General features: G+C 39.4%; 1 protein-coding gene and 1 long non-coding RNA gene across 5 annotated transcripts in view; one reads left to right on the plus strand and one right to left on the minus strand.

Annotated features, from left to right (window-relative positions):
• Window positions 1-12,916, minus strand: part of LOC100649775 (protein numb) — a 57,894-nt gene that overhangs the window by 24,053 nt on the left and 20,925 nt on the right. For 2 of the 4 annotated variants that reach the window (XM_012312315.3, XM_003397932.4), the window contains exon 1: window positions 956-1,873. The exons of 1 other annotated variant lie outside the window; for it this stretch is intronic. In XM_012312315.3, the coding sequence (XP_012167705.1) occupies window positions 956-1,030 (75 nt within the window). In that variant the 5' untranslated portion in view covers window positions 1,031-1,873. Of the gene's footprint in view, window positions 1-955; window positions 1,874-10,582; window positions 10,624-12,916 lie in introns of those variants that run through there. One more of the 4 variants, XM_012312316.3, reaches the window with a different exon arrangement.
• LOC110119571 lies at window positions 7,445-10,457 on the plus strand. Its single transcript, XR_002308044.2, has 3 exons — window positions 7,445-7,859; window positions 8,378-8,491; window positions 8,610-10,457. It is a non-coding gene; the product is annotated as an uncharacterized LOC110119571 (long non-coding RNA).

Consider the following 12,916-nt stretch of genomic DNA (forward strand, 5'->3'; position numbering starts at 1 on the left):
AATCTTTTATGCTTTCTTTTTTAGAGTCTTTTGCCGCTTGAATTATAAATATCTTACTCAAAATAATTAGAACACCGCCCATCTGGATAATTCAAGAAAATAATTCCAATTTCGAAGATGAAACGGTCGGCAGTCGTAATATTTCCGCTAAACGGACAATTTAAAGAAGTCGTTGAAACTTCCGAAAATATCGATTATATTCTTAAGTGATAAAATCAACCGAGTAGGCCGTCTGCTAATTATTTTTAGGAACATTTGTTATTACTTCTGACTCACGATACGTATTTATGATCTCGATAAAATCTTTAGCGATAATAAACACGATCGCTAGAAATACGCAAAAATTGGACATTTCTGTCTTTCTAAGAGTATCCCATATTTTTTCTATTATTCTATGGATTCGTCGTTTCGAGAAAGTTTCGCTCTTATCGGGAGTAAGAGAATGGAAGAAGAAACATAGGAAAAAAGAATGTTACCCGTTTTAAATTTTTCGTGTTTAGAATTTACTCGGAAAAGATTTTCTTTTACTTAAAAATTCCTCAAAATTGGTCGATTTTGATCTAATACTTACGATCGCTACCACTTCACTAGATACCGTAATCGGTATTAACTTTTATATACGCCCCATCCCCTTTTCAAATTCTAATTTTACGCGAAATATCCCCTATCCCATCTAAAAAGCTCGACCTGCCTCCTTTACGATAGTTTCTAAAATTCTGACCAAAGCGATCGACGCAAGCATATCGGCGGTTAAGCAAAGTAAAAGGCCGAAAGTGCGCGGTGGAAGGTCGAGAGGCTTCAAAGGCCGAACGACTCTGGAGGATGGAGGAACACGTAACACGCGAAACAACGTGTATACGCTCCATTTAACGATATTGCATCGAGAGAGGCGTGCACGTCACACGTGGGCATCTGCGAGAGTTATCGTTGACGTAAAACAAGATCGCGAACGTACCGAGAGGCGAAGACCATTTCCAGCATGGCTGGTAGCTCTCTCGAGCGGCTGGTGGGCGGACGGGTGGTTTCCCATTTCTCCTTTGGTCTCGATGTTTTCACAACGCGCAGTAGCGACCGCGTCAAGTATCCAAACACAACGTCCCGTGCCTCGTCGTTGGTTGTTTCCCTCCGTGCACCATGCACAGTGACGATATCATCGAACGTCCGTGCACTTTGCTTCTTTTCCTTTATGTCCACGGACGTTTTTCACGATCGTCGTTTATTCTCGTCGATTAATTTCTCCTTCCAACACTTTTTTCCGCACCGTCGCTATTTTCTTCGACGCGACCTTTACCTTCTTTCGCCAAACTCGCGACACTATCACGATATCGACGATCTCGTCCACGCGCACTCGATATAGGCCATTAATGGCACTTACCGCATGAGACACACCGCATGAGAACTAGAGTCAAGTCACCTATGATTCAACGAAGTCGAAGAATCGTTCAAATATGTATGAATTCGACGTTCCATTATCATTAATAATAGAAGAGAATTTTCGCTTGGCGTGTACCGGAATTTTCGAGAATTTTGCGACTGACGTGGCCTTGCCTTTTCTGTTTGACTCGACGAGGCGAGCTAACGTACGCTCTATCTGCCAGATTTATGCGTGAATCGCGCGAGGCCCTTGACGTGCTTTGAATTCTCAACGTTCGAGTTTATCGCCGTTTGTACGTTTTGTTCGTGCCACGTACCGCTTCGAGATGGCAAATGTACGTATCGAATGATCTCAACACCCAAGACTCGAAGAAGACGTTGAGAGAGAATCACGATAAGAGCCACGAATAACAACGCTATTAAATTACCTTGCACGATCGAAACATAACGCGTTGTTTTCGATCGAACTCGTTACACTGCCGCGCTATTAGCAACGATCTTATGGACACACGTGCACCGTGCACGTACCTTTTCGCGGTAGTTACTCGATCAAGCTACGAATTCGCTCGATCGGATAAGACACCGTAGTGTCCGAGCGAAGGTGCAGCACTGAGGACTGAGGAGGCGGATAACCGTGGGGGCTTCCCGATCGACCAAGGTACCGTCACCGAACGACCGAGTTTCATCGTGGGTATTCGCGAGCCTCTATACGCTGCACAAATTCACGCATCACTACTTGTCACTGTCACCACATTGTGTACAACTCTGCGCGACACCGTACCTTTTCTTTCTACTCTTCCTCTTTTTTTCCTTCCTATTAATCCCGACAAATTGCGAACCTCGACACTCTGACCACGCTCGTTTAATCGATCCTGAATATCGATCTTTCGAACGAATCTTGACAGTTCTTTTCTTTCGTCGATACTAACCGATACGACCGATCTCAAATAGAAACGAAGCTTCTACGTCCTCCTACTCGACTCTTTTACTCGAACGCGCTTGTCAAATTCATAATCCAATCTGTCCCTCGATTATTTCCGTGATCTGTCAACTCTGTGCAACGCTATACGACACTCCTCTTTCTATTCCTCCTCTTCTTCCGTCACTGCTACATCCAAACGCGAACGAACAAACTGCTCGTATCCTTTTACCTGACACTTCGACCACGCGTTTCATCAACGATAGAAAACCGAAATATTTGAAACCAGCTATTGTTTCTCGATGAATGGTCGGAGAATGATTTTTGAATCGTAATGGCGGCGCTATGTAGCGAGAAACCGGCCGGTAAAAACGTCGATGTATCGGGGACGGTTCGAGGAACGGGCGAACAGACTAGCAACGCTTCTTCCTCATCTTCTTCTTCCCTTCTTACCGCGAGCTAGCAGTTCAAACTGGTCGTACGACTTGGCCTCAGAGGTTGACGTCATGGACTGTACCCAGAGTGGGATCTCAGTTACTCTCTCTCAGTTTCGCGCTCGTCGCGTCTCTTTTGTCTAGTTTACCTTACGTTAGACCAGTGGGGATCGACTATATTATATCCTGTTGCTCGTTCGCTATCCGTACGATACGCACCGCTTTTTACTGCTCGACGATGATCGCGTCGACGCGTCTATCTCCGTGGCTCGTTATTTTTAATCGATGACGAATCCTACCACGGTTATTCGTTCGTGGTTTAGTCGAGTTCACGATTCGATCGTGGCCGCATTGTCCCTTTAACTTGTACGAGAGTCAAAAAGACTGTCGAGAGTTCCCGAGGGGAGAGAAATTCTCGAATCGTCTCGGAAGCATCGTACCGAACTAACAGCCTCTCTGCCTTTGATTCTTTGTCTTCGACGGATACTTTGCTCCGTTTCCTCTGTCTATATACCCCTTTTCTAATTACGAGCAGCCGCTTCCAATTCCTTATGAGAGAGACACGAAGCAAATAGTTCCGAAATCGCCGCAAAGATGCAAATTTCACCTCGTCTCGTCTCGCTCGTCGACCGCTTAATAGTCGAGCGCTATTGTAAGAGAGAATTACGAGAGTGTTCTCCCCGAGTCTTCGAACGAGACGAAAAGCCTTTGAACCGCGTCGACAGGAAACCGTTACTCGAATGCGATTCCGTTTCCTCGCGGAGGCTATCGAATATTTACGAGCGTTCGTTTCGATCGAAAGGTCGATCGACGGAAGAACGTCATTTTATTTTTTACTTTTAATTGTGCGAGGTCGATTTGTTATTATGAAATATTTGAATTGTAACGAAAAGGAAGAAGAAAAGAGAAAGAGAGAGAGAAAGAGAGAGGGAGAGAAAAAGAATCGTCTGCAAATTATTTAACTAGTTTTACGTCTTGATAAAGGTTTTCATAAAATATTCTGTCACCGCCTATTATTTTTCTCTTTCTTACGTCGCGCAAGAGTTAGTACACGTTCCATTTTTACAATTCGAGACAGAAGAAGAGTTTGTTCGTTACGTGGATGTTTTAACAAGGTGAACGTATTTTAACACGCGCCAGCTAATGAAGAGTAGAGCCACGACGATACTAGTTCCCACGTTTTTCCGTTAGAACTGCCGCCGTTACGCTCAGCTACTTCCGCCGACCCCACCGGAACTGTAGCGTACGTTTGATCTGTCGCATCAACGAACTGACCGTCATCCATAGGAACAGATCACAGAAAGTTTTTCCGAAAATATAAGATAAAGATCATTTATAACTGAATTTTACAAACTTATCATCAAAATTCCGTATCTCGGGTGACGAAAAGTGTGGACAAAATTCTCGAAAATTCTGGCATACGACAGTTTTTCCAATTTTCCCAAGTGCTGTTTATAAATTTTGGAAGATCCTAATGCTCGATCGGATCACACGCACGTTCTCTTACATTTGAGTAAAACGGTCGTTTCTTATTTGAAGAACCTCCGCGCCACCTGGTGAAGGTATCATACTCGCGTATAGCTTTGGGTAGTTGAAGCTCCGTTTTATCAGTAAGGTAAAAACGAAAAAGCATCGAGTAGAGCACGTTATCAGTCGTTTCACTTTCGTCGCGATATAGACACGAGGTGAACGCGTTTCACTTTCACTGAACAACACGAGGTAATAGAAAAGCTCTCGACGAGACGATGATATACACGTACAACCTTCCGGTATTCCGACACCAGAGACGTGCAAGAACCCCCCCCTGAAACACTCGGGACGTGAATGCCGTAGTTCAAACGGGCCCATGTCGCTCTACCCGGGTCCTACGGTGCCCCAGGCATGTGCTTATTTCCATCGATGCCCTGTGTCTCTTCAAGTACATCTTGTACGAACCAAAAGTCCAAAGGCAAATAGATTGTACTTTATTTCAGGACCGTGTAATAAAGCTTGGAGAAAGTTATCAGACTGTGCGATATGATAAGAGAAGAGAAACGGCTGGAGTCAAGAAAAATTAAGGCTCGAAGAATCCTGAATTCGGGCAAGATCGGTGTTACGTTTACGACGAGAGGTCGAGTAGATTCCTTTTTACCTTCATTAAAAAATATTTTCGTTACAAGTATACCTGTCTATAAATAAATATATTTATCGTATGTACAATGAGTCACAAGCGAATATATACCTTACAAAAATCAAATTCCTATAATATCGATTTACCTGTGTTTTACCATTAATTTGTACTTCCCTACATATCGTATATCGCTTTAACGAGTTTTCAATTTGTATAATTTCCAATTTTTTAAATATTTGTAAGAGTTTTCAATTTGTGTAATTCCTAATTTTTTTAATATTTGTAAGAGTCTTTAAATAAATTTTGTATCTACAAGGTGCATAGTCATTTCCGGCTCTCACCCTACATATTCATATCTATCACGACTTACAGTTCATCGTACAAATTACATTTCGTTTGCATTACGCAAATTGATACATTCCAGACTAACTTTTCTTTAACTAAAATTTCATCAAAATCTTCCAACCCGATCGTCGCTTTTGTTCTCCGCGGCCATTTTTCCATCCAAAGCATATTACACATCGACAAATTTCTTCCTAACCATAAAAAATGTAGTATAGGGAAAATTGAAATTAAGCTACTTTGGTGGTTCTCCAGTGGCTACGGGCACGAGATTGTTGTCCCTGTTTTTCGTCCATTTAGATGCGAGCACGAGTCAACCCCCACTCCATCCTTGGACGATGAATGTTCCACTCAGACCCAGCTACCTTTTCCCTACTCTCAAACGAACCAGGGCTATACGAAGCGTTCTTGGTGCCTCTGTGCATTTCTCTATCGAGCAAACCGGTTTATCGCGCGATTACGAGATTACAACAGGAAATGCCGATCTGCGTCGGCCAACTTTCGATGAACTAATACATCGCAAAGATCGGTGTGCAATTTTGTAGAAATTCCTCACGTCCGATACAAAATTGAGGAGGATGTTTCGCGAAGATTCGGAGGATGGTTAAGACCGTGAGGGTAGGGTCAAGTTGAACGAAGATCCGGGACTGGTGCTTCAAGTTTACGGTGGTGAGGAGTGCAGCTGCCATGGCAAATGGTCGTACATCTGCTGAGACACGACTGAGAAAAGTTTACCGCGAAACCCAACAGGGTTTCCTGCGTTTATAGATCATTCGATAGAGATTTCACGTGGCCTTCTCGCGACAAAACGCCAGTAGGGGGTAGAAGATTCGGGATCTCGACGTGTTTCATTTAGCGTTTGATGTTATTTCGTATTTGATAAGGACATTTGGCAGATAGTCTCGAGTGGAACGAACGAATTGTTGAAAAATTTGTCGAATATGACTTTTTATTCTTAAATTCATGTTTCTTCGAATCGATTTGCAAAATGGGAAAAACATCCCCTTCTCGCTTGACATTTCCGGTTGACACAAACGGAATCAGGTTCTATGAGAAAAACGCGAGGTAAAATGCAAATAAGGTATTGAAGTAAGTGGCTTTAGAAATTCAAATTTTCTTCGAATACAGTCACGATTCGGGGATTATTATTCGTTGACGTCCACGACTCGAAGTCGATGTAACGTAATACGAATATGTTTGCTTTTCGAATGACCATCGTCGTGATTCTGTGTAGCAACAGTTAGAAAGGTAATGTTACATATACGTGTTTCAGTTTACCTTTTGCTTTAGATAAAAGCTCAAAGCTTTAAACTTGTTATAACTTGATCTTATCGTAAAATTGTTGCGATATCGAAAGTACGGATAAACAGGCTTTCTGATATTTCTAATTACACATTCGCGTAATAATGGCACTTGATATTTGGCTCAACGAGGGAAGAAAGGTATTACAACGAAAAACAGGTGTTATTCGCGTAGTTTCAAATACAATTAAAATATCAAGCTTAGTGTAAAGGACTCGTCGTGTTGCACGACACAAAGTCAAAAGTAAAATAAACGAAAGAAAGACTTTATCGCAAGAATTACGAAATTGTTGTTACCAAATAGTTACCAAATTGCTAACGAGAACGGAGCAACTAAAATGACTGTATTTTATGAATGGCTGTATTTTTTCACGCAGCTGTGCCTCCTTGATTTACTCTTCCCGTACCACTGTATCACTATGATCGTAGAGAAAGAAAGTTGGCAGCTGCATTTATGGTTTCGTCCTTCCTCGCTTTGTTTTTCGACGTGATATCAACGCAGAAAAACTTCTATTACGTAGGAAACTCGCTGTCAAATTTTACGACCGTGTCTTGCAACAATAACCAACAACGTGAGACTAATGTTTGCAAAGATCGTTATACCTGGTTAATAAATGCTAGCGAGCTTTCGTCGTTCGAATGGCTAACTACGAGGTAAGAAAGCCGATACGTCTTAAGATTCATTGTGGTTACAAATCATGCGACATATTTGCATACAATGATTTTTCTTCCTCGTTAACCTGTTTCGATGATTTTTACCAACGCGGTGTAATTCTCAGTATGAGTTTAAATATTACGAGATTAAGTATTAAATCGTAGAAACGTTAAACGAATAACAAACTGTAATGGAACAAATTGAAACGTTAAGCAGGAAGCGAGGTACGATTTTCTGAAAACCATTGTAAAAGGAAAATCTGGATTAATCTGTACGCTCTGATCCGCGACTGAACTCGCAATTCATCGTAAAAACGAAGAAGTCTCGAGGTGAGAAGAAGCGAGTTCACTCGTTACACCGTCACGATCCGTGATTGCGAACGAGCGCGAGGGTATCGAATCGAATTTAATCGAACCGAATAAATTCGCCCCGTTTATTTGCACGGAGCTCGCGTAAAATGACCCCATCGACGAAAATAACGTTCGAACAGCCTTGATCGGCACGTACAAAAGGTAGCAGGCTAACACGACTATTTTCGTCGACCTTTTCACGTGCGTACACGCGTTCCAGCACGGTACGATTGCAGCACGGTGTATATCGCGGCGACGTGCGTGAGCACAGGTGCACGAAGAAAGGAGCGGCACCAGAGGCGAAGGAAACGAGAGGACGCTGGCTAGAAGAAGAAGGGAAGAAAAGAAGAAAGCGCACTTGCGGTTGGACGAAGGTGAACCGGCGAGAGGGTTTCTTTGCTTTTTCTAGTCGTTGTTATAGTACGCGTTCGAGTAAATTAGAGGGAGGGGGGCGGGGGGCTAGTGAGCGAGCGAGAGAGCGAATGAGAGAGAGAGAGAGAGAGCAGGTATGTAAGAAAGGCACGTGGATAGTTCACGGATGAGCGGGAAAGAACCGATGAAGTACATCAGACGATCCGTAAGAAGAATCGTATTTGAGATGAGAATATAGAGAACGTGGAGCTTGACGCTTTATCGATGATGTGGTTTACCACGTACGGAGTCTTGTTAGGCGTGTATTTTTAGAAAATGGTATCTAAACGGAATGTAAAATATCGATAGCTTCTTCCGAGTTGTATATTTTAAGTTAATCGAAGAATAACGATATGAAATTCGAGCAAAATATTTGACAAAATTTGAGAGTACTTGTTGCGTTAACGCGTTTCATTTTACATTATGTATAAGCGTCGTGACAGAGCCAGAACGTTTCTTGTTCTCTTTTGTTTGTTTGAAGAGTAATGAGTGGGTCGACCATGGAAATGGATAAGTAGCAAGCTAACGTCTCGCTTCAGGAACGATTTACGAGAGAACGATTTTATCGTGGAGAAATCGCTGACAATGTCTTTACGTAAGTGGAAAGCAGTAAATTGTTTTTTAAATTCCTATTGGAGAATTACAAACAAATTTTCGACGCGTAAAAGAAAACAATTGGAGATTGGATATTGATTTACGGAATGACTTTTTAGAAATCGTTTCAAGAAGGAACGACGGACGTGACAAGTGGATAAATAGCAGTTTGACGTCGATTTCAATAATATGGAACGACAGATGCTTTTAACGAAGTATATAAATATTTGGTATAAAGTAAAGTAAAAATTGGAAAAACCATAAACGTTGATTTAAAAAGTAATTTTTTAAGGAGCTATAGGTGAAAAAATAAAGAGCAGAGTTTCTGATCGAATGCCGTTTACGCTGGTCGGAAATGAAAAAGAAATATTTTTACAGCACGCAACGAACACGATGATATTAAAAGAAAGTAGCTAAATTATAATTCATATTCACGAAAGCTGTATTTCGCTAAAATAATGTTGAATTTATATTCACGAAAGCAACACTTTGCTAACAAGCGTAAATAAACAAATTTTGTATGGTAAATTCACGCATCATGGAGGTATACAAATGTGCGCAAGGTAAAAGAGCCTATTTACGGTGAATATAACGAGTGAAGTTTTGAAAAAAAAAAAAAAAAAAAGATGATTAGACGCTGCAAATATATCATATTAATTTCAAACAGATAAACTTAAAACCTCGTTTTTTTTCCCCACCCCAAAGAAAAAGATCTATCGAGAAACGATTAGACGTTATCGTCGAGTAGTACGATCGATATCAGTAAGACGAGCACCGTGACAAAATACGATTTTCCTTCAAGAAGCCAAACGTTGAACGTCTCGCGAGTATCTTTAAGAAAGTGTCACTCGTTGCGAGACATCGAAATTAAGCGATTACTCGTACTAAGGAGAAAAGTGATTCGTCTATGTAATCGCGTATTTGTTCAGTGCGTCGTTGTATCCGATATTCGTTAATCGCCGAAATAGAGATAGAAATTTCCCTTTCGATGTTTTCCTCGTTGCCGCGTTAAAGGCATCGTCGAGTCGCGAAAGGGAACAGCGGTAAAGACGAAAGTAATCGATCCGGAGTCGATGCGGAGAGCTCCGTCGTGCAAATCGATGTCAACGGGAAAATTAAAATCAGCTTTCGTCGTAGTGATTTCTATCCTTACCTCAAAATATTTTATTCCGCTTTTACGAAATTTTTCATTTCAAGTACGAGACGCGTTTTAAACTTTTACCAGCAGTTCGTCGATTCGATCGATCATCGATCGATCACCTTGGTGTTGCGCGAAACTGTGACAGCATTAAAAGACGGTGCTCTGCTCGGGATTTCTGTCTCTATTCTTTCGCACGTGCATTTTCCGATACGCCATATGGTCACAGATAAAAACCACATGCCAGTATATTCCCATGAACATCGAGCCGACAGGTACAAAACCTAACATGTGCTGCGATGCGCACTGAGCTTTAATATTCGTTCGATTTCGGCAGTATCTCTTACTAACTATATCATAGATTTATATTGGTAGATTTATTGGAATGAATTAATTTTATTAAATATCTCTTCCTATTCTTCTAAACAGCAAGTGGTTGTATTCAAAATATTTTCCACGTCCAATCTCGTAATAAATATTTTCATTCCGTTTTTTAAATTCATCTTTGGCTAGAAAATATATTATATGACACGTAGGAAGCACCGTGGCATCGACGTTCGTACGTTCAGGAAGCGAATACGAGAACAGATGTTAGAAATCTAGTTTCTCAAAGTGATTTCCTCCAAAAAACAAAAACAGTTTTAAGAACGTGACATGTGCGTCAGATTCTATGCTTACGAGGGATGAAACTGTACAGTTCAGTTACGGCTAATGATAAAGCTTACGCCAACTAGGTTTCACAGCAGGTTTTATACTAAATCTCGCATTAGGTTACACGTTAATTGCCATTAGATCCTCCATCGAATGTGATAAAAAAACGTAAAAGACGTGTTATGCACAAAAATTGAATATTTATTATGGAAAATATTTCTATATTTCTAAACTAATTCGCTTTGAACGTTGCATTTTTGTAAACGAACTATTGCATAAAAAAGAATATATTTAAGCACTCACCGAAAAGTGTTTGTATTGGACGCAGATTGAAAAGAATTTATCTGCAACATAAAATATATCGTGTTTGTTTTATAAATTAATTTTAGATCGATTATAACGTTACAGTCGTAGTTACATGTAATCTTATGATCGGAATTTTGTTACGAATTGTTACATTTTTACGAGTAGAGTTAACAACGTGTTTTAACATTTAAAATTTACTTTTCCTTTGAACCCCCTCGATTATCAAGTAACAATATATCATAAACGTGCTGCTTCGCAAAATGAAATATACGTTTATGGTAATTTCGACGTTTAATCAATAAAATAACAAATATTATATCAACTGATAGCATTAAGGAAACATTGTGAAACATTTAATGTAATCAGAATCACGTGATTGTGTAATTTTTATATATGCAAATTTGAGAAACGTCTGTCACGTTATTCTTTAAATAGAACGTAAAGAAACATAACGATTATCTGGAAATTTTATTAGACATAATTCTCCTTACAAATATTCTAAATATATTAATAACAAACTTTATTTGTTTTATTTTATTATTAAAGTAACTTTCATTATTACGTTTTCGTTTAATAGAACGAATTTTCCATGTAACAGGTATCCATATTAAACCTAAAAAAAGAAAACTTGACATTTGACGGACTAATGTTTAAACGCTAAATTCGTACAAATTGTACATACGTGAACTGTTCCTGTTTATTCGAAAACTATTACCAATGCTCGTTTGAAAGAATACAAACATTAACCGATACATTTACGTATATTTCTATCAAATATTGGATTATTGATCGAGCAAACAAATTCATGCAAAGAAAAATACGTATAGTAGATTAATCGAAACATTCCGTCTCTTCTCTGTTTATCTTTTTTGAAGAGATAAAATCGTTAATTTGGAATATTTTCTATAAATTGATCTGTGATGTACGAGAGAGGTAAGAGAGCCGGATAGTTCGTGCTCTTAGCGCTACGAAACCTATATATTTTCGTTTGAAAAATTCTTGACTCGATGTTACGAGCGAAGAGGATTAATTTTCTTAAATTAATTAAAGCCTCTGTGTACCGCAGACGCTTGTAATTTTTTCAGAAATAGAAGAAAGATAAGTGACAGCGAATGAAATTGACATTCTTCTCTGGCAAAAATTACATTTTATATCTTGTCGTTTTCCTTGTTCGGCATTTACGTCATTCGTCACATCTAAATCGTACGATCGACGAAGGCAAGATACTCAAATACAGGGGAAAATCGGTCGATAGTTGAGACGAGAAGAATCGTCGATTCATTATATTACAAAGGAATCCCCAAGCTACTTGGTTACGTCTACGCGCCCCATAAAAATGTGCACGGTGCTTTACATCGAGTGAAACGGTTCCCACGACACCCTGCGCGTCGTACTCTATGGGAACGTTTTATTGGGGTGAAATTTTACGTGTCTGCAGCTACTCGTGTACGCACTCATACGATCAAACATGTCGCTCGTAGAAAGTCGATCGTAACGGTGAAACGTTCAATCCTAACGTGTAGATGTTGCTTGCAACAAAAGGTAGGTTCGTATTAGACGTTTAACGGAAGGTTAATCGAAGAAATCGCTTCTGTGCTGCTTCAATTTGCTAAATTAATTGGTATATAAAATTGCAATTTTTTTCTATTTGATAACTATACTTTGCTATGTATGTTAGATCGTGGTACAACATTTGCGACAAAGATATGTAAAGTATAGCCGAGGAGAAGAAATATAAAAATGAATGTAAATAACGTAAATAGTAAAATACCAGATCAATGTCATTTAAACGATATTCCGTAACGTCAAGAAAATATCAAATTTTCTAAAATTAGTCCTTCTTTCGTCTTCTAACAATCTTCTCTTCTTTTCTCGATAAATCTTTATTCAAATAAATCTGATTGAATAAATTTGCACAATACGAAACGAACAACACGTTATCAGAAACACTATACAAGCAGATTACAAAAGGTCTCCACTAACAGGGATATAAATTTTAATACAAGAAATATTTATAACTGCTACATTAAACAATTATTTAAATCGTATATTTCGACGCTAAATAAAATCGCGTAATCATTTGAACAATCTCTGACAAAATAAAGTGAAATTGTACAATATTATTTGCACAAATTGCAGCTCTAAACGCTAAAAAAATATTTTGACAAAAATGCCAAATTGCTGGATCGAATGTTTCCGATCATATATAAATAACCACGATACCTTTCTTCATCAAAAGATTAAAGGAGAAAATGAAACGTGCACGATACGTTCGATCAATTTGAACATATATAACGTAGTTGACATAAAAGTTGAATTATTCATCGATAA

The sequence above is a fragment of the Bombus terrestris genome, chromosome 9 (assembly GCF_910591885.1).
Source record: "Bombus terrestris chromosome 9, iyBomTerr1.2, whole genome shotgun sequence".
Lineage (NCBI taxonomy): Eukaryota > Metazoa > Arthropoda > Insecta > Hymenoptera > Apidae > Bombus > Bombus terrestris.